Here is a 27,540-nt window from a genome sequence, read left to right as displayed (position 1 = left end):
CTTTAACCGAATTGCAATGTTTTGTTTGTTCTGGTTCAGTTTCATTAAGCAAAGAGTAAGATTGCTACTGCAAGGGAGAGTACTGTATCTTTAACTTACTGTATGTTGCTAAACAGTTGTTTTTGTAAATTACTCTCCAGTTTACCATAGGGACTTGAACCCTTTTATCTTATTACATCACTGTTATCGTCAGTGTCTGTTGTCGCACTCTCAGTTTCACTTTTAGCTTAAGATTTCCTATCTATGTCTTCCAAACTATAAAAAAAAAATCAGCATTTGCTCCATTTCCAAACCTCATCAGTCACATTTAGTAAAAACAAAATTATCTACTACTGCTCCTGGAATCAGATTTTTATTTCATTGTTTTCCTCTTTTTTAGGAAGATCAACTCGATTAGATTTTCAAGACAGAAGATAAGATTTTATTCATAAAATTTAAACACTGTGTTATGGCATTAGATAATTGTCATCCTACTTCTGACATCAAATCTTTTAATCTCAGTGGTCTGGAAAGTTAGTCACGAGTTTAGATTTTCCAGATCTTGAAGCTACAAGGGGTTCAACTGACTTTAGCTGATAGGGATGAAAAGCAATTATCAAAAAAACATAAAAGTTTAGAACAGATTTATTTAATATTTTCTCGTACAGTAGAACTTTCCTTATTCGGCACCCAATTAACCGTCATTCTCTGTTAACCGTCAGGTCATTGTATGTCAAAATATTAAAATAGGTACATGTACATATGTAGGTATTCTGATTTTTTATGACTTGGTCTATTGTATAATACTTTTAATGTACATATTTTATTATCTGTCTATTCTCATATCCATCATGGTCTTGGTCCTTTACTCTGATAGATAAATGAAGTTCTACTGTACTTATCTAGGATGATAGGTAAAGAAAATTACACTCATGACCGGTTTACATTTTCAATTTTAAATGCAGAAATATAACTATATTACAAACATAGTTGGGTTGCCTTGATTATTTCATAAATTCTTAAGGTTCAGCCTGTTTGCTAACAATATAATGTGGGCTATTTTTTTAATAAAAAATAAAGTTAGAATTAAAAAATATCCAACCCACAATTTGCATGTAAAAAATTTGTCTGCTTAATGAGAATTTATAGTTTGAATTCTTCATTCCAAACCGTTCATCAAGATTTAATGCAGGAACTGTTCTTTTTAAATGTTTTGATCTATTACATCTCTCATTTTCAATCTTATATTCTTCAATCTAGGTGCTGGATCTATAAGGGTCACACTCTATCCCTCCCATCTCTCTCCTCTAGCTTTCTACTATCTGTGCCCTTACTTTGAACGATGATGCTGTTTACATACAAGTTCAACATGTGTAAGTATTCTGGTAAATAAAACATGGATTGGTTGGCATTGCAATTGATTGGTCAATCCAAATCAACCATGCTGATGGAACATGACCTCATGACTGCAATACACACACAACTCCATGCTTCAGTTCCTTTAAATTCACATATTAGAAGATAAGATAAATCATGACAAACCTACCCGAATATATGACTGTCATCTTCTACTAATTAAGCAGGTGATTTAATTTAACAATCTTGTATTGTTGTACAAAATATGCGAATGGGTAACAAGCATTTTGATATCTGGAGAGACATCTAAAAATGGATATGCTCTACTACAGTAACATATTGTGACTAAAATCAGCTGATCTGATAAAACACAAACTGCTTAGCAGTATTGTGGTACGAGTAGAAGATTGTTGTATGTCATTGTGTGAAAGTTTTCATGGTACCTAACTAAAAAGCATCATGTATTTCATTTCCTGTTGTTATTTTTACATTTTAATCCAAGCGTATTTGAGAATATGTCTCTCACTGTCAAGATGTGTTTGTACACATCATTATACTTATAATGTCTCTGCATGTCAGCAATGTCTGCCTGCCACTCATCATTAACATGACTAACATAGACCCTTCAGTTTGGAAATCTTTTTTTCTCTAATTTGATTGTTTAATGTGTAAGCGGATTGCCCAGTTAACCATAATTTCAAATCAGTTTAGTTTTCTTGTATTATTTGTCCACATTTAAATTGTCCACACCATTTATTGATATTTGTGCAAGCAACTGTATTTCCAATATTTCAGTAAATCTTTAAGTGTTATCAGCAAGCCAACAGGACACTCATGGACTTGAAATTTTATTTTGAAACATCTGCAGAGTTATTGTAATCCTTTCAAATTCATGAGTGATTTCAGATTCATGTCAAATGTTTCCATTCCTGTGTCTGATTTAAAAATAGCTACTTAATATTCTGATTCCTTTATTGTGAATTCTGTTCATCTTTGTTAAACCTTTGTAGATTGATCATGCAAGGTTTATGAAAATTTCTATTCATATTGTACATTTAGCTGAAAACAATCAGCTTTGCACTCATAATTTAATCCAATTTCATGATGCAGTTTTTGTTGTTGTTTAACAAGCTATCGGAATTGACGGTTCTTACTTCCATGGTATTATCAATGAATGCTGTCTGTATCATTGCTGAATATCTATTTTGATGCTTCAAATTTACAAATCAATATTTCTAATCTCTTTGTGTCACACATATTACATTCAGACTTGTGAACTAATAGAAGTTACCTCTTGATTCTGAGACTGGTGCTTTTATGTGAAACTCCTGAATTATTTTAGATCATCCTTTTTTGAAAACTCGTGACTTTTTAATTATGCTGTGACAAAACCCTCTTACATTTATTTTTTTTCTCTTTGAACAGAATGATTGCCTGGCTTAATCTGGTTTAATCTTGTTAAGATTGTTCTGACCAGGTAACAATACGTACAGGATATCTACAATTTTTTAAAGTACATATATGGAAATATTTTACACGTGAAATGGAAACATTTTGATATCACTCATGAAATATTTCCTTATACTGTACATGTATTTACTTTTTATCATACATTTTACGATAAAATCCTTCAATTTTCATGGGCTTATTACTCCATTAACCGCTCTGGTGGCCTAGTGATTAGAGAGTCCGCCTTGGATGCATGAGGTCGTGGGTTCGATCCCCAGCTGACATATATCAAAGACTTACAAAAATGGTACTAACAGCTGCCTCGCTAGGCGCTCAGCGTTAAGAGGTTAGGGTTAGGACTGGTCGGCCTGCTGTCAGGATAATGTAACTGGGTGGGATGTTACATGTGTGTGGCATGATGCCCCAGTGCTAGACATCACTGTAAACTGACACACCGCAGACATTGTAGCGATATGACTGAATATTTTTTAAAGCTACGTTAAAAATCCAAATCACACACACATTACTCCATTCTGTGCCAGTAGGATACACAACTGCATTATTGCAATAATATAAGGAAGTTTGGAAACCTTACAATGTTTGGACAGCAGCATTTTACAAATTTAGATTGTATAAATAATACATCATATTGTCTATTTTGTCAAATCAATGACATTTTTCATGTGAAAATGAAAATTTTAATTTTCTTTAACACATTTCTTGTGTGGATTGATACACTGACAAATTTTGATGATCATGAGTTTACTTGTAGAAAATTTGGCTTCTATTTGTGTTTATTTCTGAATTTAAAACCCGAGATTTTGGTTGTTGGCAAGCTTGCTGTCAATTTCAGGAACACTGGTTGCACACTAATTCCTGTTTGAAATCTATGTTCATCAATGCATGAGTTATCCATCATTTTCAGATCTCATTATGATTGTTGTGACTGTTTAAATCGGTACTTTAGCAATTTTATTACTATATATAATCACAAGTTTTTCTTAAATATGTGTATCATTTCACCGAGTATAATAGGTATATGATACCGAATATTGAAAAAAAATAGATCATGTAAGGTCTTAGTAATGAACATGAAATCAAAATGTATGGATTAATGCAGTTTAGTTGGTTATGGATTATGGATTAATCCAGTTCAGGTGGTTATGGATTATGGATTAATGCAGTTCAGGTGGTTGTGGATTTTGGATTAATGCAGTTCAGGTGGTTGTGGATTTTGGATTAATGCAGTTCAGGTGGTTGTGGATTTTGGATTAATGCAGTTCAGGTGGTTGTGGATTTTGGATTACAGTTCAGGTGGTTATGGATTAATGCAGTTCAGGTGTTTATGGATTTTGGATTAATGCAGTTCAGGTGGTTATGGATTATGGATTAATGCAGTTCAGGTGTTTATGGATTATGGATTAATGCAGTTCAGGTGTTTATGGATTTTGGATTAATGCAGTTCAGGTGGTTATGGATTTTGGATTAATGCAGTTCAGGTGGTTATGGATTATGGATTAATGCAGTTCAGGTGGTTATGGATTTTGGATTAATGCAGTTCAGTTGGTTGTGGATTATGGATTAATGCATTTCAGGTGGTTATGGATTATAGATTAATGCAGTTCAGGTGGTTATGTTTCTGTGTTTGTGTGAGTGTATGTATATAACATTTACTGGAAACAAACATTCCATCATTTCTTACGAGCAAAATGTTCATGTAGCTGATCACACATATTTGTAACACTTCTGAACACATCACATGTCAGATGTGTAGCTTAAACAGGGTATTTAGCCTTCTTTAAATGTACATTACGCTTCCGTCAGTGCAACAACTGAAACACATTTTACTGTCAGGAAATGTTCTTTTAGAAATTAAATTAAAATATGTAGGAATTATCATTATATCATCAAATTGGAAGCTGGAAAAGCAAATCACAACAATTTTATTATGTCTCTTTCGGCATTCAGATACTTCAAACAATCTATCTTTAAAGGAGACTAGAAATCAAAATTTTCCTTTTACGTATGTAATTTTCTACAAATTTTAATTCGACTGCAATGTTTATAAATTAAATATCATAAGCGGGTAGTGATTATATTACGTGGAAGATACAACGATTCCGTAAATTGCCGAGTTTTTCCGAGTTTTGATGAGACGACAGATCACATGGTACCGTGACGCAATACTAGCCAAACATAAACATTGGCGAGCGAGGCAGACAAGAGGAGACCACATTTGGGTTGCACATTCAAAAGTTCAATCTGCAGTCTGATATAATAGTTTATGTACTGTACTGGTAAGTGCTAAAAGAAATTTGTTAGGCACAGGCCCCGGGCTGGTGACTTAAATAAACTAAAGTCCTGAATGAAATTCCACAAGCCCGGACAGCTCATACCTGTCAACTCTCAAGCCGGGAGAAAAAACTCCCGATTTTGGGGATATTTCCTCATCTACCTCCCAATCTCGTAATATCTCTCAATTTTGCGCAGCGAAGTCCCGATTATTACATTATGTCTGTCAATTTTCATTTGTCATGAAAAAAAAAACAACCCCAAACCATTTATAAATAGATATAACGTATGCAATCAGTCTAAACTGCCACACTGCAGACATCGTAGCGATATGACTGAAAAATTGTTAAAGCTACGTTAAAAATTCAAATCACACGCACACACGTCTAAACCCGGCACTGGACGAAATAATTAATATCATACAACAGTTATTTTCTTCTTTTTTTTCTTCTTCAGTAAATAGAACGTGAAGATTAAACATTATTCAAGTAAATTCCAGATGTTTTTAAACAACTACAACAGTACTATACTAAAAAAAAAATGAAAAGAATAAAATTGTCACCAATTAGCTTAAATGAATGATCACTTTGAAATTTTCTATGCAAACAAAATCTCATCTCCGTTTCCGCCAAAGAAACTCGGCCAGTTAACACCTGACATTCCTCTACCGTATATGAAAAGTTTAATTACCATGAAGGAATAAATACAAGGAATAAAATAAAATATACCATGCAGTATATGTGGCCCTAAATAACTAATTCTGAATAAATATTTTATTCAGCAAACAGTGTTACATGCATTAATACTTAAACCTAAGAAGATAAGGTGGGGCATAAAACGTAAGAAAAACAGTTGCCACATGTACGTTAACTTGTGACTGCAGATTTGAACTGTTAAAATGAAGTCCATGGCATCGTAAGTAACAACAAAATAGGCATCGTTTATTTGGCAATCAGTTGCTGGTGCTTACACATACACACACTGTCGAACATGGTTTCTTTGAAGTATGTCCGAAGGGCAGTCCTTTTCACAAAAATGCAAGGATAAGGATTATATTTGTTAGTCACACCGGCTTTATTGTTTACGTACTTAAATCAAAACTTTAGCAATTTTGCAATTTAGCCAGAACTGACCAGAATATGCAAAAGGGGCTTGTCATGGGGGAATAATAAGGCGTATCACAGGGAGAAAAGGCACGTCAAATGGGCGGTCGCACATTGGGGCAAGGGGGAGGGTAAATAGTCCCCCCCCCCCAGTTCTATTATCAGACAGTTAATGTGAAACTTTGACCTCTTTTCTTTTAATCGCTGCTTTTTAAACTGACCAAGGAATAGTTTTATATCAGTTCCAATTATTACAGATTACCGTTTATGCATACTACATGTATACAATGCATTTTTTGTTAAAAAGATTTAATTTTTATAAGATTACTGAAAATTGTGTTGTCTCGAAACACGACAGGTTTAGAATCTTATTTTTAGCAAAGCTTCCATTTGATTAAAATCAAATCTAAATTTCACCTAGGACAGTGGTGATTTGATTTAGATTGTGCCGTGTTAAGGCATGTATGTCAACATCTTGAAAATACATTTACTCATTTCACCAGCGTGATCAAAGTTTCCTCAGGCAAACAATTTTTGTTTCGACAAGCCTGACGGGCACCTCACTTTGAATACAGGATGGGCCGGAACTAAAACTAGAAGGGGCCCAGGGTGTCGGGCTATCAGATTTGTTTTTAGCACTGCTGTTTTAGATAAAAGATATGTGGATTGGTTGTTGCATTTTGTGGTCACTTAATCGTCCTTCTGCCTATTTTCGTAACTCACACGTTTAACACTTTTCCCAGGATTTAAAATGTCCAAAGGTATGTCTGGAAGAGTGCCAACTTTTAGTCTAGGCCTAGCATTTGCGTATCTTTGAGCTGCCATTTTTTCATGATCCCTCTCGTAACATTCCTTTGAGAAATTTAACGAGCACATAGTGCTGTATGGTGTTGCTTTGAAATCGACTCGTTTGTAATAATGTACCTATTCTTTCATTATACCTTTATCTTTCGGAAAAGAAAAAAAAAATATGTCCACAGGCTTTTCTTAATGTTCTATTACACCCGTAAGCAACGCAAAACGGTATTGTGTTTTACTCTGGCAACTCCCACTTGAGCTGCTGGAGTCGCTACTATGACGTCACATCCCGAAAGTAACCGAATAGGCGCGGAAATTTTGCATACGAGGTCACGGAAATTCAGCTCCTAGAAGATGGGCCAATATTTAAATATTGGCATTACGGTCTCAGATGATACTTCAGAATAAGGTTTTCTGCTATAGTACTTTTATTATTATTGTATATTTCCATTGGTTTCTGGTCTCCTTTAATGTTCTTTTTTTTAATTAGAAAAATGTGAAGAGGCTCTAAAAGCCCAATTCCACTTGAGGAGAAGAGAGTTAATCAAATCTGAAAGTCATACTTAGAGGGACAAAACGTGAACAGAGATGGAAAGGGAAAATTCCAAGAACACGAGTAGTTTGGACACACAATCAGTGGGGGATTTCTGTATAACCTGACAAAAGTGGGAATGATAAACAAGAGACATACCCAGTATTCAAAACATTTCTGGTATTGTTCCCATTATACAAGTTAAGGACAGGACATCAATGTTTCCAAAAAATTGAGAACCAGATTCTTGATGATTCTTATATTCCATTCCAGAAGACAGATCGAAAACCCACTATTCTTGTCAAAACCGATGTACTGGGAATGGAACACACAGCTGTCCAAGTCTCTGCATATGGGCTGGACAGCCAGAGTCATTTTGAATTCATGCTACTCGACCATCATACATTTTCAGAGTGGAAAACTCCAGTAAAAACCAGTAGAAAGAACTTTACAATTATGCTTCACAATTTGGAACTGGTATATTCATTTATGCGAATTCCAGATAGAACCAGAGCTGCCAACCCTCCCGACATGCAATTAGTGAAAAGTGGGATAAAAAATTAGTGAATTTTGAACATAATTAGTGAAAAATTATATCATGACACTAACTACATCCACTTCAGCGTCAGTACTGCATTATATGAAAATCCCCCCAAAAAGTAAAACATATTATTTACACTGATTAGATGTACTACTTTATTTGCAGCCAAATTTACTGATATACACAAACTTCACACTATTAGTCATGATATAATGCTGTGGCAGTCTTGAACTTTCTCATTCAGGTAATGGTAAATTTGTTTTCAGAACAGTTCAGACTTCTTGCCTGCTGGTTAATCTTGGTGACTAAAATTGATGCAGATTTTCAGCACCTAAGGAGGCACTAAAGTTTGTCTTATTTTTCCTCACAACAGGAAATCATCTTTCACTGTCACTGTAGCTGATCTCCAACGGAGAAAGACAGGTTATGTTCAACAAGAAAGCTCACAAACAATGCTTTAGCACTGGTACCATGCAGGACTTGAGTAGGTGGCTTAAAGTACTCCAAAACTGAAATTTGCTGGGGGTGCTATAGCAGTGTGCTTTTTCACATCATTCTGCCACATGCCCACAAGGGCTCGTATCATTGCCTACAAATTATCTGTCATACATGTGCTATATAATAATATTACTACATGGTACATGTATAACAGGTAAATTGTAAGCAACAATACCAGCCCTTGTGCACATTTCCATTTGTAAAATTCGTGGCACACTACTATGCAAAAAGCATAATGTTCATCAATGTCTGATGGCTGAACGCTAGGCCAGATTTTGGCGTACTCCAATCTATACTTCACTTTTTGTTGAAGACAAATCTTTTTCCTTGGCGGTGAAAACATTTTAACTGCAGTGTAGCTTAATTACGAAATGGTATTAATACAGAAGATGAAACATCGGATGGTGAACGTTTAGTGGTGTCGATGCTTGCGCAAAAAACTCAAGCAAATTACGACATATGCTAATCTGTCAATCTAAAAAATTTCAACACTCAAAAAAGCTGTATTCTTGTGGTTTCCCAACATCTATAAACTTTTAGCTACCAATGTGCTTCCTCACGTCATCTGTGCCACCATGTCCAATGCTAAAATTTGTGGCATACTATATGCAAAAAGCATGATATATATATCGGTATTTGATGGCTGTATGCACGGCAAATTTTTGGTATATTCCAAACTAAACTTCATTTTTTGTGCAATACATTTCTTTTTCTTTGGTCGCGAAGATGTTTTCAAGATGCGATGCCAAACGGTAATTCAAATCAGTGTTGGCGGCGATTATGCAGAGAAAAATTCCGGTTAGGTCCAGTTTCTTACAAAAGCATTTGTAAAACTACTCTTTTATATATATATATATATATATATATATATATATATATATATATATATATATAATTAAGCTAAAATGCTTGCTACCAGTCCAACTGTACGAATCGGCTATATTTCTGCTAATATCTTGGCTAGGAGAACAGGACCATTTTGGCAATTGCCAACATCATGACTAGCACTTAACGGGAAAATTTAAAATAACTGAGAACTGGGGAATTCTTGATTTTTTGCATGTGGCGTGAATCCATGAATCGCTGTAGAAAGTCATGAAATTCACGCCAAATTCGTGAGGATTGGAAGCTATGTAGAACTAGTGAAGGAAATCTTGCTTCCAGAATCACTAGCCATAGAGGTTTGAGAATGGGTTGTTTTGTAACCCCTCATGTTAAATGTGGAGGCAACAAACCAGCTGACATGCAGCAGAACACCATATTTGTTCTTATGGATGTTGTTAAAAGTTTTGGTGCTGGAAAACAGTGCTATGCTTTGGGCATTCAATGTTGCTTCATTTGAAGAGGGGTCTTAATGTGGATCAGGCATCGAATGTTGCTGTTTGCAGAGGGGTGTTAATTTGGATCAGGCATTGAATGTTTCTGTTTGTAGAGGGGTGTTATGCGTTTGGCATTCAATGTTGCTCAATTTGAAGAGGGGTGTTAATTTCGGATCGGGCATCCAATGTCGCTCCATTTGAAAAGGGTATTAATGTGGATCTTTGTTACTATGATGATTAAATTATTAACATTTGTATCAGAGGCACTACCTTCTATCATGTGTGTGGAAGATGCATGGAAGTGTGTTGTCATGTTTATATTCAGACAAACGAAGAAAGCATGGCTAAACTTATTTTTAAAATCTTTCATATCTAACAAGTTATTATAAATTCTCTATGGTCTTAACCTCAGGAACAGGAAAAGCAAACCAACAAGTTTAGTAAATTTCAACAAATAATTTAATTCTCTAAGTCAGAAAATGAAAATTTAAGAGAAACTTGCAGTGTTTTGAATTAAATTGCAAATAATCTAAATGTTCTGTCACAAGTCCAAACTGAAGTGTTCCAAATGAATTCCAGTGGTGTTCTGAGTGAATTCCAATCATGAATGTGATAATGTGCTAACAGTTTTGATGTATTAAAATATTATTCAAAATGTTTTTAAATGCATCTCAAATTTTAATTGAACACTAAAACACTGATATTAAGATAGGAATAGGAAAGACTAACTGTTTACTTCCTCCTTCTTACATACATTTCTATCACTCTGTGTCGCAGATTGTTAAGGTCTTTGTAAAAAAATTAGGTTTAAAGAACTGCACAGCGTTCAGACATTCATGCACACAAATAATAGCATACTCATCAATTTTACATTATTTTTAATAATATGAATTTATGTTTAAAGAACTGCACAGTGTTCAGACTTTCATGCACACAAATAATAACATACTCATCACTTTTACATTATTTTTAATAATATGACTTAAACTTCTTTTCCAAATCCTTAGCAGCTTATTAATAAGAACAGCATCACAACAACTGATATTAAACTTTCTCTTGCTTACCAATGCATGATTCTCTTCAATTTAGCCTCTGCTTTTGCTTTACTATTTAAAATGATAGCAGGATCAAGATATGCCATGTCTTTCATTAAACCATAGTGAAGTGGAGATTTTGCGAGGAATTTGTCAGCAAAACAAACAATAATACTTTGGCATGCATCCTTAAATTCTAAGATTTGAAGTTCACTCACTTTTTTGCCTTTTTTAGTTCATTAATTATAGACTGCTACAAGGCCAACAGCAACATTCTTTCTGGTTACATGATTTAATGGGTCAGTCACTTGAAATGTAACCATGTCTTTTGTTGTTCTGATTTCCTCATTCTTTTCTGGGATAACAAACCTCTTCAGAAGGCCTATGTCAACATCATTCAGATCATGATGAGCAAACTGTAGCATCGGTGGATCAGTTTGGTATTCTGAAAGGTAGGGCTCAACATACTTAGAAAGTGAAATAAAGAATGCCAACTTAGGTGCCAAAAATTCATCCTTCAAAAGGGTTTCTTTCACAGTCTTAAAGGACTTGGTCTTCAGGTCAGAAACACTTGATTTCATTACTCACTAACATATTTTCTTAAAGGTTCCATCAGATTTAAAGCCCTCTGAGCAACGGTTGTGTTCTCTAACCCCCTGTGTTTGCAGAACTGAAGAGGAAAGGTTGAAGTACCAATAACATTTACATCTTTTCTTGCAGGTGTGTCATGAAAAAGCTGGAAAAGGGATCTCAGAATTTTATCTAATTTCCAATTAACAGCATCCATTGCTGTCTTGCATGCACCATGGACCTTGTGAAGTGAACAACTTCCTGCATTTAACATTTACCCCATCCATAGCTAACGGAATCAAATTGTTCAAATTCAGGTTTGCTGTCACAGATTAAAATGCTTAGACCATATCTGAGGCAGTACAATGACCAAGGAAGTTCTATGTTAAATACTTGGTCTTGACTGTGCACTGATCCCAAAAACAAACAAGGAAATCCATTTGTTTAGTTTGAAGGACAGCATTCATGCTCTCATCAAAGAGAAAAACAAACTCTTCACATTTTATCAGATCCTCCAAAAGAGATGTAAAATCTGGAGCCAATCCAGATAAAGCCACTGCTTTTAATGTGTCTTTTGCTACATGATCTTGAGAGATGCTGAGTTAGTAGACACTACCGAACAGGATGGTCGAGAATTCACATTTTGTGGTAACAGTACTTTTCCTAAATCAGGCTGTTGGTGCTAGAAAAAGAAAAGAAACAACTTAAGTTTTACATTTATATATTGTTAAGAATATATTAAATATTATTTTACTGTAATTTAATTCTGCCTTTTTCATGCCATAATTTTTATACTGTTGGTACTTTCTAAGCATTCAGTGTACCTCAATGTATAGCTTGTTGGAAGAGTTTCAACACAACTTCTATTTACTTTTCTAACTTGATTTAGTTTTGTCATTATTAATTTAAATTGAGCCCACCGTAAAAGTAATAAAAGATAAACACCTTGAATAATTAGATATAAATTGTCAATTTGAAATCAGAGGAGGTAAACCTACTGTTACAGTTATGACAGTTGTTTCCTTTTTAATACCCTTATAAATACTTAAGTCATAGATAATAATGATGATAAAGCAAAATTATGCAAAAGTAAAGAGTAATTAAAATGAATATATATCCTAAAAAATACTAAATTAGTGAATATTTTGGAAAATTAAACCCTTTCACTAGTTTTTATTTTTGCTCCCAGTATTTTCTTTTGTTCCGGTCATTAGTTTGACCGGCTTCAAATTCAATGTGATTTCTGCAAAATTATTTTTGACGCTATATTTCAGACACAAAGATGATGCATATTTTTACTCACAGTCAAGACTTTCTTCAAGTCGAATGTGGAGGATATGCTGTCTTGTTCGCTTGATGTTTTATTCCTTTTGCGTGTATTTGTAAGACACTTTCACCCAATCTCATAATACTGAACAATTTATTTACACAATCTACATCTAGCAGAAAACACATTTTTATATTTTTTCAATCAAGGAGTGTACTGCGGTTTGGACAGCCAACTCATTTTGAAAACGTGTCTTGCTCGCCATTACTGCAAGCCAGGATAAACCAGATATGCAAGTTACTGACAACCTGGATGTATGACAAATGTAGTTTTTTTTCTTGATCATGCAGTGCCGACTTTTCATATAAAAAACTTTTATTTAACTTTTTACTGCTGATTCAGGTTGAATAATTTTAGCTTTTTTTAATTTAGAAGGTATCTTATAAACTTTTTCGGGATTGTTTAGATCTTTTAGGTTAAAATAAAATCATTGGCTTTTTTTAGAAAGGTTTTTAGGCTCCCTATGAACCCTGTACATCCCCACCTGAATTGTGTCATAATGTAACTCAATCATCCTAATGGAAAATTACTCCAAACTGTAACCTCTTTTTTCAGAATGGTCATGATAAAAGGTTTGATCTGAACTCAAACCCAAATAAAGAACCTATTTATAGCATACAAATCATCATTACCCTAAAATATAATGTAAAATCATTGACAAAAATTAGCTATGTAATATTACAAATGATCATTACAATCTACATTCATGGATAAAAGTTAAACACAATATTGACACAAATAATACATGTCAAGATTTCCTCTAATATTGTGATATGGTTGAAGAATGTTGCAAAGGAACAGTAAATAATGAAACAAAAGCAATGAAATCTGCAAAGTTTAAAGTATTCTTATTCTCTACTGTATATTGCACAAGGAAATTAAAGGTTGATAATATTGGCATGTACAAGGATGAATTAAACTTGCTGATTTGACAGAGCCATGTGCTATAAATGAGATGTGTACAAAGAATATTAATATTATGATCCTTTGTATGCTCTTACTTCTCTGTGTAGTCTCCAATACAACAGCTACAATTTTTTGTCCTTTTCTTTTGCTTGAGTTCAATCTTGGTAGAACACCTATGCAAGAATACAGAAAATGAATGGAATGTTTTGAAAAAATCTGGTCCAAAATGTACCTCAAAAACAAAATAGTACAGGCTGTCAAAATATAGCATTTACAAATTAAGTGAAGGTGAAAACATGTTCTGTAATATGTTGAATGAGATTGTCACTGAATCAGAACAAGCTAATATCAGATACAAACAGAATAAATGTGCACCTGATTTATCAAATCCTAATTCTGAGAAAATTGACTCAAATAAATGATGTGTGTAATTCCCAAAGTAGTAATGTTACATTAGTTGATCTGGAGAACGTAGACCTAGAAAATCCTACAATTACAAGCTCCAATTTTAAAAACTGTACTTGAATGGTTGAAAAATATGAATAAACATGGCTGGGCTGATATTGCTAAATATGACATAAAGATTAGTACTTCTGGTACAATGTGCAAGAAAAATGCCTCAAAAGAAAACAAAGTCCCCCCCCCCCCTTTAAAGAATACAATACGGGATTACACATGGAAAGAACAGCAATTGATTGTATGGGTCCTTTACCAAAAAGAAAACTAGGCAAAACATATCAAATATTGAAGCACAGAATGTAGCTAAAGCTTTGATTGGAAACTTTATATCCAGATCTGAGCTACCATTGCTCATACACACTGATCAGGGATCTAATTTTTAAAGTAATTTATTTCAAGAAATATGTCAGGTTCTGGGTATTAAGAAAACCCAAACTACTACTGCAAGGCCCAATCAGATGGCGTGGGTGACAAAGCCAATGACACAATGAATTTTCTGTCAGCTTTTGTGTTTGATTATCAGAGAGATTGAAATGAACATATACCTTTAGTAATGATGGCCTACAGATTTGCAGTTCATGAATCCACTGGACAAACCATCTTTAAAGACCTTTGGAAGGGAGATAATTCTGCACATAGACCTCATCGTTGGACCCCCACAAAAACAGCCGTCTGAAAGTCAGAAATATAAAAACAGACCTTATTATGTGCTCTTTTTTGTCTCTGTTAAGTTTACATTGTCAGAATCGTGCATTATTTTGTGATACTGCACTCATGTGAACTTCATAAAGCACATGTGTGCACGACGTGTGCCCAATAGTGTATTAGGAACTACTTTGTGAATAAGTCATGTACACTCAAATAGTAGACACTTTACGTTTTGGTTGATTAAATTTGTTCTGAATGAACTAAAGCAAATGTTTCATTGACTGCCACATACCAGGTGCTTTGCCACATTCTGCGTTAACTTTTTTGATACAACGTTTCCGATTTAGGCTCGCGATAGATGCCAGACAGGTCATAAAATTGCTGGGAACCTACACATAACATGCAAGTGACAAGGCATAAACTGTCTTCTTTAGCTGGTAATAAGAATGCCAAAAATATATACTTACAGTTTTACATTCTTTATTTCCTCAAAATGTAGTTTCTTAGCTCTGCATATCTGAATTACATGAGCCATGTCATGGGTTCTAAAGCTTGATTATACATTTCGAGACTGTCCTGTAATTTCGACTACATTCCAAGTGCAATTACATCCTCTTTACTGCACTCAAAATAAAATGGACATTATATTCCAAAGCATCTTTTTGATAATTGCAACAGAAAGACTTCATATTTTCCCACATTATGATTCCAAACATTCAATGACAGGAAAAGAAACACACTTGCAGATGTCAACATGCTGCTCCCTCGCTGCTGAAATCTGATGTACTCCATGTTGAATTGGCACAGATAAATCCAGCCCATAATCACAAAATTTTGTAGAATTAAAAAAAATATAAAAATCTATTCATTCCAGATCAAATGGAAACGTTGCTCAACATGCATTCATTCACATTATGACTTTAATTTTCAATTTTAAGTAGACCAAAATGCCATTTTCTTTAGAAAGTGATGTCAACTAAGTTCAAATTTATCTGGTTGGAGTTCTGTTCTTGTGTACTGATGAATCTGCACTTGTGTATTTAGTTTGGAATATGACATAAATTCAGTTACTTTGTTTCCTGTAGTGTATTTTTGTTTATTAAATTAAGCCTTATGTAGCATAAGAAAATGAGCATATAATAAAAAGGTTACTGCATTTGTATGTGAAAATATATACTTGCAAGGTCGTGCAGTATATCCATCCGAGAAACATGTTCATATTTTCCCATATAAATGCAGTAACCAATATTTGCAAATGAGCTGCCATTTTCTGGTGAAAACATAACAAAGAAGCATGACATAAGAGTCAATCTCCATAACTACCATACAGGTTAACAAGTATGATATTTGTATCTCCCAAAAATAAGATTGAATCCAAAATTACAATGACTCTGGATAGGTCCATTTAAAATAATTTAAAAAACTTAATAAAGTACAATTCAGAATACAAGAAAGGCTACATATCATGACCAACTCCAATCATTTCCTGGCGAAGTTATTTCCCCTTGGCTGAATATAGCTTTGTTGTGTTGCTGTTGTGGGGTTTAACGCCATTTTTCAGCACACGATAGGCTATACATGGCGTCAAAATTAATGGTGGAGGAAGAACCTGTTAAAACACCGGAAAGAACCACCGACCCACGAGAAGCTACTGGCAAACTTTCTCACATACCCACATTGGCTGAATCCTAGACTCGAACTGCCGCAGACAGAGGTGAGATGGCAGTGATCCGTAACGAAGAGCGCTTTAGACCACTCGGCCACTAGAATATAGCTAACTACTGTGAAAATTGAAGTGCTTTAAGGCCTACAATATCTTACTGCTGACACTGATAGTTTATACTGCTTCTGTTACTACAAGAAATTGATTTCCTTTTTTACTTTTAAATGTCTGAAGGAAGTTTATTTAAAAGAAATTGTTTTGGAATTGAATGAATGCAAATTGAGTATATTTAGCTTGTGCTGAATTGAGAATTTGTTTAAAATTGGTGAAATGGTTGGATTGTGTTCTGGAAACTGGAAAGGTGAAATTACAAAGACCTCTTGGCCTAAAGTATACTACAGAATACCATTCAGATACATCCATAGAAAGAGCTTATTAGCAAATGTATAAAAACTCAATACATGATCTCAATGTACATTTAAAAAAAATGTATAAATTTTACTGAGAATTTTAGTTATGAATATTTACCTATTTAATGCAAAAGAATGTACATGAATGTTATAAGCTGTTGATTTCCTGATGTTTGTTTTCTATTCCATGACTTTTCTTCATGTTTCTCCAAATAAAGTCATCTAATTTCTCTGAAATAAAATGTAAGGCTATATGTATTACATATTCAACAAATGTGTTAACGTAATCGGTGTAAAATATGTGTTATCTTTAAAAATGTGTCATGTTTAAAGGATACAACTTTTATTGCCTGATGTATGAAATATCTTCAAACTGCCTTCAAAGCAGTGTTGAATGTACATACAATATTAGATGAATTAAGTTTTAGGCTTGATTTCAATGTCAAAATAGATTTGTGTTAGAATTTACGTGTTATGAAAACAAATGAAATTTTGAATTTACTTGTTTTACCTTCATGATATAAATTAATATTACTATGAACGGGTGAAGAAACATGATGGTAGTGATCTAAGGAGAATTGGGTGGGTTCCAATCCCATAGGGGCTGACCTGTCAATCATGGTAGTACGAACACAGGAGTTGTTTATATTATAATAAAAAATTGTTCTTGTACAATTCTCATACTTTTTAAGTAAGAATATGATGTATATAGTCTTGTTGACATTCTTTTCTCACTGAAATATTAATTAATTCAATCCTAATGTAATTTGTGAACACCTACTGTGTATTGGTTAATGTATTCATGTAAACAAAATTGAGAGATTATAGTAGCACTGGAAAATTAAAATTATTTTATTTGTCAATCTATATATATTATGACACTAACCTCTTTCTCACTAATTGGGGACCAATTCCTAATGGTTGGTGGCTAGGTCAAATTATAACCCTTTTAGACCTTAGGCAGCCTAAATCAACAATATATTTAAAAGAAAGCTCAATCAAAAGTTACACGTAGTGCTATTACAAAAAATCATTAAAAAGTTTAGTTTATTGAAATGTGTCTGAAATTGTATTTTTTTGTGAAATTTTTATTTCTGGTCAAAACCCAGCATCAAATACTTTATATTCATCTGGTGTAGTAATAAAAACAAAAAGATGGCTGCTGTTGCAGGCAGAGGTCAGATTGGCATGATCTCCAAACATGATAAATGACAATGACCTTAAAATTGGATCATAAGTAATTTATGTGACATGACCTTATGTCATGATGCATGAATAAACAATTTCATCTCGTAATACTAGAGCCGTGACACAGAAATATATAAAAATTGAAATTATCAACAAGAATCAATGACACATTCAGAAGTTACGATTGAAACACAAGTTTCATTAAAGTACCTTCAGTGAATGTTGAGCTACAGTCCTAAAAAAGTTACTTTCATTTTACTGATAGGATTATGCTATTAATACATAAAATAGGTACAGCTGACTTGTCGATTCCGAATCAGTTTTTTGGGGGCACATATGCTCTGTATGTTTCTTATTCCTTTTTTTTATTTAATGATGGTAATTAATGCTTATATATATATATATATATATATATATATATATATAGTACATTAATGCCAGGTGTTGACTTGTGTAAGTTTCAGTTGTGGGAAGGGATATCCAAGTTTGCAGCTCAATTATAAAATGACACAAAAGTATAAAAAAGGCAGAATTACCTTTGCCAGGCTTAAATGTGCTGGCTTAAAATTGCCTTGATGCAACTCACATATAAAATGACACAAAAGTAAAAAAGGCAGTATTACCTTTGCCAGGCATAAATGTGTGCTGTATTCCAAATCCTATATGTAACCCAAATGTCTAAAGTTGCCATATAAGTCTGATACACACGAAACTGTAAAATAAATAATTTTATTTTTCCTCTGGAGATCAGAGGCAAAGTCAGAATTATTTCATTTTCATTTTCATATACAAGTATTGGTATAATTGTTGGTTGACAGAGATGTGAAAACAAACATTGATAATGATAATAGCACCTGGGCAAAGTATGTCACAGTGACTTATTCCAGACATTATGATGTGTGCTGCTCTAGATGCATGCTCTAATCAAGTTTCCTCACTATGCAAACAAAGTGATCTATAAAAAAAACAATTTAAGCAGTGCAAGTTATTAAAAGTAAGCTGCATAAATTATTGAGGTGTGGATTTCAAGATATGACTTTAAAATATTATTTCATATCCCAATAGAGAAGGCAACTGCAAAACTAAACAAACAAAAATGAAAGCTTTAAATAATGAACAAAATTTGAAAAAGTATGTCTAAGTGATTCACCTGTCTTTACAGATGACTCAGACTTGCAGTAGACATTAGGCTTTGTTAATAAGGTGCAGTTAACACCAACATTATAGGCAAACACAGGGCACATGAAATGTGGAATCGAGTGATGGTGCAGTTGTATTCCATGCTTGGTGGGAAACATCTTTATGCTGTAACAGTAGTCTGTTCAAATTTTACAGTTACAGGGGCATGAGAAGTCATTGCAAGCTTCAGTCATTGACCCTGGTGATAACAGAGTTGTATTCCCTGGGAACTGGGAAATGGGGGGGGGGGGGGGGCAGATAGTACTATGAGTCACAGGAGCATGAAAAGTCGACACAAGCTTAAGAGTTGAAAATATGGTCTCATACAAGCATTTCTCACCAAGGAACTGAAAACAGTTGGAGGCTTATCAACTGTGTGTTACTATCACCTACTTGGGGTATGGAAGAAAAGTATTCCTTTGGGTGGATACACGTGTATTTTTGCAAAGTGACTACATATACAAGGCAGCAGGATGCAAACATATCCACACATGCAAAACCAACCTTTAAATAAATAGTTTTAAAAAAACAAAAAAATTTGCATCAATGGCTTGAAATTTTAATCTGATCATCTAAATATATGTATTATAAATATGCCAACTAAATTTAATTCGTCTACCTCAAGTGATTATAGCTTGATCTTCCTAACATGATTTATGTCAAAGAGATTTAAGTCTGCAATGTTTACAAATGTGTACAAGATGAAAATTACCAAAAGTCATGCTAATTAGGCTAGATTAATGTAATATAAATATGCCTATCAAATTCCATGTCAACCTGAAGTGATTTGTCACAAGGGTTTTGCAAAAATGTCAGAGACCAAAAAAAATAAATCGGAAAGACAAATTGTACAAAGGATTTTAAAAACAGGTCATCTAATGGAACCAAATTGGGTTCTGGAATCGTCTCAAAATACATGACTCTGTGCTCTGGTTTTTTTGACTTAATAAGTGTGTCATATCAACTTTGTCCTGACTGGAAGTGGGAAATATTAAAATTCTAGTTGCCTCGCTTGATGCTCAGCATTAAGAGGTTAGTGTTAGGACTGGTCTGCCTGGTGTCAGGATAATGTGACTGGCTGGGACATCATGCTATATGTCTGCAGCATGATGCCCCATTGCTAGACTTCACTATAAACTGCAACACTGCAGATATCATAGTGATATGACTGACAAATTGTTAAAGCTACATACACAATCCAAATCAAACACACAATTAGTCCAAACATACAAACAAAAAATGTATGACAGTAACATGTTCCTCTGTTTTGATTATAGGTGGCACTGAAATCTGTATTTAGAATGTGTTATCTGCAAGGAACTGTAATATATTTTTTTAAAAACAGTTATAAATGGGAGGTGGGATTCATTAGATGGTGCTCTTCTTTGCTAAAAATTGTGCAAATGTAGCACCATATAGTACATAAAAAAATGACAGACACTAATCCTTAATCTTCCACCAATGAGACAGCACTGGTTTGAATACTGATCCACACAAAAATATGAACAAAGATTAGGGTGGAAAATGCTCTATATAAACCCATATGAAGTATGGTTCAGCTTCCAGTGCTAAAGGTAGTTCATCATATTGTGTATTCAAGAAATATGGAGAAACATTCTTCAACATGTACAAGAAAAAAATTCAAATTATAAAATGCAAGAATGGAGGTCGGGCCCCGAGTGGTCTAAAGCGCTCTCCGTTACGGATCACTGCCATCTCACCACTGTCTGAGTGGGTTCGAATCTCACATTCGGCCATTGTGGTCGGTGCTTCTTTAACGGGATTTCCCGGCCGCCATGTCTATCCTGTCGTGTGCCAAAACGTGGCTTTACCTGGCGATAAATCCCTCCCTTCTATAAGCAAGAAAACTATTTCTCCAAGCAGGTGAGACTCATCACTTGGTTGGAATCGGACAGGAATTACCGAACAATCCACTACCGCTGTCGGATAGAATTACCCAACAATCGACTACCGCTGGGTCTTTTCGACAAAACTCATCCATAACATGCTACTATCCCCTACAACTCTCCTCTACAACCCTGCCAAATCCTTATCACTTACTTCTCCCATACAGCTTTGCAAAACCGACCTAACACTCCTTTATCAGTCGGATAGAATTACCGAACAACCCACTACTGCTAGGGGTTACAAAACTCCTGCATAACTTACTACTCTCCCCTACAACTCTCGAACAATCCACTACCGCTAGGGGTTTTCGACAAAACTCCTGCATAACTTACTACTCTCCCCTACAACTCTCATCTACCACCCTGCCAAATCCTTATCACTTACTTCTTCCTAACAGCTTTGGAAAACAGTCCTAAAACAAAATCGACTCCTTGTCACTGACTTATACATCCAAAGCAACCACCAACGACAGTAAGTAACACTAACTATACTTCTATCTACTTTTAATATGTTGGGAACATTTTTGCTTCTTGCTACCTGTTGTACTGCCCATCCAAACTACATCTCTATTTTTTTCAGTATTTCTACTAATATCAGAAAATAAGCAATATTGATACACAGGATGTAAAGGAGACATTACACATTTAACTCAACCATTGAGGGCAAGTAATGTGTTCTTATCATACTGAGAAAAATCATAAGTCATGTTACCTACCTTTATTCCCCTTAATATTTTCATTTGCTTCTTATTGTATTGTCTAGAATTACTACACGACAGAAATGTTTGGCGAGTGTAACTCTACTGCCTGCATCATCTTTTGCATCATCTTTCAGTACCAAACAAACTGGATACATGTCTATTTATAATTACATAAGGTTTCATTTTCAATGATCTTTTACCCCATTTTCTAATTATATTTGGTATCAATGTAAAGAAGACAAAAATATGATCATAATTAAGTTTGATCTTGCACAGGTGATTATACAGGTAAGTGAAAACTTTGCAGTCAATGAAAAATGTTAAATAAAACATTTAATGAGTAATATCTGGTCTGTTCATCCAACGTCATGTTCTTACAAATCAAGGCCTGAATAAATGCAATATTACATCACATTTCAGGGAAAGCCACACGCATGTAATGATATTTCTACAGGTGTTAAAAATCTTAAATAAGTAAGTTTAAATGAAAATGTAGTTTTTGCACTAGATCATTTTAACAAAAGTTTAAGACAGTTTTTTTGGGCAAGGAAATCACTTCTTGTGTCAAAAGGTTTCCTCTGAATTTTCTCATCCCATTTTTGAGGTACATCGATAACTCGCTTTAAGAAAAATTGTCCCACGGAGAAGTGGTGTCTGTGATTGTATATATATATATATATATATATATATATATATATATATATAACCACTTTCCTACACAATGATACATCATTTCTGTAAACACTGAATGATTAGATCATATGTTATTTTTGGTGAAAAATCCAATTTGTATCAAGAAAGAACAACCATCCTTTAATTTAGGTAAGTAATATTCATAAAATGTACAAAAAGACCCCATATTTCTATTCTAAATGCATATGTACATGTGATTTCTCACTGTCAATATGAAGACCCATGACCTTCAACTTGTAACCCAAAAAACATATTATTTACCATTTAGAATCATCCAGATAAATACATTATTTAAAAGATAGAAATGTTTAGCTCAGAACAATACTGCATCTTAATCCAAGTTTCTAATTTTGCAAGAAGTTGTCCCACAACTACTTTATTGTCAACTTGCTGCTCAAGCGAGATCGTCAAGAAATTCCCAGGTGTGTATTCTGTTTCAAATTTTGCAATAATTTGAATCTGTCATAAAGGATATGGTATAAACACACTAGATCTATTCATTGTTGTTTCTCTTCAACTTAATAACTTATTAAATTTATAAAATGCTGAACTTATCAAATTTTTAAAATCGTTTTTTGTGCTTACTATCTGCCATTTAGTGGTGTTGTTACACTAAATTTTCTAAAACTAACTGTAAAAACCTGACCTAGTTCCTTAGTTGATATGTTGAAAGAATGAGTCCAAAGTAATGAATTCCATTACTATAACCTGACACATAAAAATTACATCTTTTCAAAGCCATGCACAGAATAGGCAGACATATTGTGAGTGATGAAAACAAAGGGTTAGTATCATGTCTGTACTTTTAACAGAATGTTCCCTTGCAAATAGCGAGTTTCAAATTGTAAGCATTGTTGTATTTTATTTTAATTAATTCTTAACCAAAGTTAATTAGGGCTTTCTCTGGCTTTTACAACTCTTTAAGCATTTGACCTATTTGATTTGGTGGGGGGGAGGGGGGTACATCAGCAAAGTTAATGGATGAACAGATGAAGTGAACCTGATCAGATAATCCCCACATAACTAAGTTATTCTTACCCAAGTTTGTTTCTATTAAAAAGGGTATTTGGAGATACAGTTTTGATATTATTACAATAAGAAGCAAAGATTAAATTCAACTGAAAATAATGAGGTTCATTTAAAATAAACAGTTACAATGAAAGGTCTGTTTTTGAAGGAATGAAGCAAAATCTTTTGTGGGAAATTAGAAACTATAAAATAATCTGATATATGATGTAATAAATGGAGCTATACTGAATTTATTACCATCTTGGACACCAAACAGATGACATATCATCTCGCTTTTGGTAAACAAGTCTGATATAATGCCTCATAATGGTGACAGTACTAAAAAGCATTAACAACACCAAACAGTGATTCTGCGATGACTGATAATAATGGTCTGACATAAATGGCCTAAGCAAACACTTGCTATAGAAAAAGAAGAGGGTGGGGGTATATTCACATTTTAGTGAGAATGTTAATCACGATGAATTATAATCTCAATTACATAATACAATAATTCATGAGGCACTATAATAAAGGGGTAATCACCATTACATGACATACCTAAATTAGTATCACCAACTTCTCATGAGACCTGGGATGAGTTCTCCAAAGAGGCAACTTTTCCAAGGGATGAGTTCTTCATGGGGCAAGTTAATCTTGCCTTGGGATGCTGCTGCTGTCCGTGCATGTCTTGGCAAGTTAAAAAAGGGGTCAACAACCGAATGGATACAAAGATGTTCTGTTCTGACTGGGATTGATAATACAAAAGTGAGTGTTTTGAAGGATTTAAATTAAGGCCATCGGTCAAAATACGAGGCATTTCACCTAAATGTCCGCATACAAAGGTCAGTCGAAATAAATGTATTAATTACTTGTGAGTGGCTGATAGTCGCAGCTGAAAGGATGCTGAAAGCTTCATCCCAAATTGTGTCCCACGCTTCTGGTCCCCTCCCCATCAGTAATGTTAGAGAAAAAAAGGCAGAGAAACTACTTGTTGGGGTACCTGGACGTTTCGACCCAAGACATTCGCCCCACTTCAGTGGACATTTCACCCCACATGGTACATGGACGTTTCATCCCATGGACGTTTCGGCCCAGGACATTTTGCCCCACATTAATGGAAATAATGGACATTTATAGAAATTCATCAGCATTACACCACGTTCTTCATTTTACTTTAAAATGTTCAAAAATATAATTAAGTGTCCAATGTGATCTGAATTCTTTGGCATTATTTTAAATAGTTAAAGAGATGGCCTGCTCCAGTCAGGAGAAGTACAATTAAAAAAAGTATGAACTCTCACTCGAGTACAGCCTGTTTCAGTATAATGGTAATGCAAGAAACGACACACATCATCAATCATACAAAACAATATGGTGTATTTGTCGTTTAAATATAATACACCATTTATTCGCCCAAATTCCAATTAAATTTAAAATAAAAATCCCAAATTAAATTTAAAATAATGAAACAATGAAAAATTATCATTGTATGGATTGTATCCAATAAGAAAATATAATAATAAAACATGGATAATTTGATTTAGTGGCTGTCCTTCCTCTAGCCAAGGTCAACTTGAAATTATGGGGAGGGATTTCGAGTAAGTGAAAAAAACCAGACGAGGATGAACAACCCTATAGATTACACTAGGGAAATACATAAATACCCCGACAAAATTTTGAAATTTTTTGTTCAAAAATCTTTTATAAAGTAAACAAACGACATACCTTTGGAGAAAACATACACATGTAAAACAACTTTATTTTTTTTATAAGTAGGGGCGCATCTGTCTGGTGTCATAAAGAGAAAAAAAATGTTCTGGCGTTCACTATTGCTTCCAGCAAGTGTTAAAAGGACTTAATTACAGCCAGGCAACGTCTCTGATCTTCATATTTAAATAATCTACTAAATGTGGTATCAAGTTAATTAAGCTGCAGCCAGGGTTTTGAGTAAGTCGTGTAAGCTTTTATGAAAAGGAAATTACAATTTAGCACAGATGTTAAGGTGTTCACTAATAACAAAAACAATGACATATAAATAAACGTTTGATCTTAGTATATCAAAATCTGAGTTTTAGGATAAAAATTATGATTCTTCAAGTGCATTGTCCGACAGATCGTTTGGTATAGAAGCTCGTGCACGTGTTTGCATGGAAATTTATCAGTGGCTCTATAAATTAGAGTCTTTTTTTCTTCTTGGTACTAGTTGTTTTAATATCAGGTAAATCAATAGACTGAACAATGTCTTCGTGCATTTACTGCAGAAAACCAGTTACCCGTCGTCAGCAAGCCATAGATTGGTGTAATGCTTGTGAATTTCTATAAATGTCCGATATTTCCATTGATGTGGGGCGAAATGTCCTGGGCCGAAACGTCCATATACCATGTAGGGCGAAATGTCCATTGAAACGGGGCGAAATGTCCATTGAAGTGGGGCGAAATTTCCTGGGCCGAAACATCCATGGCGAAATGTCCATAATCCCGCATTGAAATTCACTCTCTGCTTATTGGATCTTGTTTTCTTCAAGTTGCTGCAACATTTACTGATTTCCCGTCGTTGTTTTCAAAATAAATATTTTGAGAAGTTTGTGTTCTTTTACCTTTCTATAAAGATTACACGACTTTCAGTTATGTGTTCGATTTGTTTTCCTACAGCAACAATAGAAATGGTTTATTGTTGATAGCACGTGACTATATGACCTCTGCTGCCACTGACATATAGCTTGAGAAATTTATATAGTCATGTGACTCGGAATGCATAGCGAGATCCAGGTCAAATGTCAGTAACGACGCACTTCCGTCTCGTCTGTCAGCGGATTAAAGAGATGACGAATGCTATGCTCTCGATTTTTGAGAAAATAAATCATATTCCTATCGATTTCATGCAGGTATATCTCGATGAAAACTTGTTCAATTTTTCTAGGCCGGCTAGAAAGCGTCTACCCTATGCCGACACCAAATGGTGTCGGCGAACTCCAACGTTTCGATAGGTAATTGACTCTGACCCTACATGCCAACATAATTGTCCAGATATCCCCCCCCCCCCGAAAAAAAAGGGGGTGGAGGTACAGGCAAGGGTCAGAGAAAACTCTGTCAACGTATTTATAGATAGATAGACTAATCAGACAAGAAGTGAGCCATTTTAAATACGCTTAAGTGACGGTCAAATTTTGTTTACATTTATTGATGGAAAATCCTAACTTTCTTGTTAGCAACCTACTTTAAATCCTGAATGTATCCAAATAGTAAGCGAATGATTACTGCTACAAAATAACTTAGCCTTACTCCCACCCACTTATAGAGGCCAGTCACAGGCACGTATTAGTTTCCACAGAATCAAGTGCCTGTGCTATAGGTGTGGAATTGAAAGCACATGTTTCAAACACATACAGGTCCAGAAAATGCCGCGGCTCGTATCCTTTCCTCTACACAGAAGCTGACATCCAGGTTTCATCGTTACTGATAAAGATACGTTTGATCATGAGCACTCGAAAATGTTAAGTTATTGAATTTTTAATATCATGGTGTTTGCACAGGTTTACTATTGGAACTTAATTAGTACCGTGAGTTTTATAGCGACCACTCTCTCTCTCTATCGAGTTTTTAATATCTGTAGAGCGCCCCCATGAGATTACGGTCTGCATGCAAGATTTGCTTGCCTCCGAAATTTAAGAGCTTGACAACATGTGAATCTATGCACCTTCGAAGCTAAAGATTAGACAATGGACGTGCTCCAAAAAGCATGAGCAATATTAAGTTTTACAAAAACATGTGCAAAGACATCATTACAAAGAATTTTACTTCCCTGAAATTATAATCAAGGCATATATCAGAAGGACCTTAGTAAGCCAGGAAAATGAACCAAGTAGTTGGACCAAGTGTTTGGAACTATTTTGTTACTCTTAACATACAGACTTACAGCTAGTCGTCGTAGGGATAATATCCAAAATTGAATAGTAAATCGACATTTATTTAGCGAC

The 27,540-nt window shown here is 34.4% G+C and overlaps 1 protein-coding gene and 1 long non-coding RNA gene across 26 annotated transcripts in view; one reads left to right on the top strand and one right to left on the bottom strand.

Moving 5' to 3' along the window:
- Positions 1 to 12,230, top strand: part of LOC149807766 (uncharacterized) — a 19,620-nt gene extending 7,390 nt beyond the window's left edge. For 2 of the 5 annotated variants that reach the window (XM_089970225.1, XM_089970216.1), the window contains exons 3-4: positions 7,783 to 8,294; positions 11,622 to 12,230. In XM_089970225.1, the coding sequence (XP_089826351.1) occupies positions 7,783 to 8,073 (291 nt within the window). In that variant the 3' untranslated portion in view covers positions 8,074 to 8,294; positions 11,622 to 12,230. Of the gene's footprint in view, positions 1 to 379; positions 4,758 to 7,782; positions 8,295 to 11,621 lie in introns of those variants that run through there. The other 3 variants (XR_016423386.1, XM_089970233.1, XM_089970243.1) reach the window with 2 other exon arrangements.
- LOC149807765 (uncharacterized) lies at positions 10,304 to 27,540 on the bottom strand. Of its 21 annotated transcripts, XR_016423387.1 has the most exons (7): positions 24,433 to 26,269; positions 24,122 to 24,308; positions 18,696 to 18,784; positions 17,003 to 17,115; positions 14,709 to 14,835; positions 13,800 to 13,877; positions 10,729 to 12,153 (listed from the first exon to the last, which is right to left on the bottom strand). It is a non-coding gene; the product is annotated as an uncharacterized LOC149807765 (long non-coding RNA). The 21 variants fall into 21 exon arrangements; XR_016423389.1 differs by lacking the exon at positions 18,696 to 18,784; XR_016423397.1 differs by lacking the exons at positions 18,696 to 18,784; positions 24,122 to 24,308; positions 24,433 to 26,269 and adding an exon at positions 27,480 to 27,540.

Source organism: Sinohyriopsis cumingii, chromosome 1, assembly GCF_028554795.1.
Source record: "Sinohyriopsis cumingii isolate HCF-2022 chromosome 1, ASM2855479v2, whole genome shotgun sequence".
NCBI classification, from domain to species: Eukaryota; Metazoa; Mollusca; class Bivalvia; order Unionida; family Unionidae; genus Sinohyriopsis; species Sinohyriopsis cumingii.
Note: the sequence above shows the minus strand (reverse complement) of the source record. Positions and strands in the feature narration are given on the sequence as shown.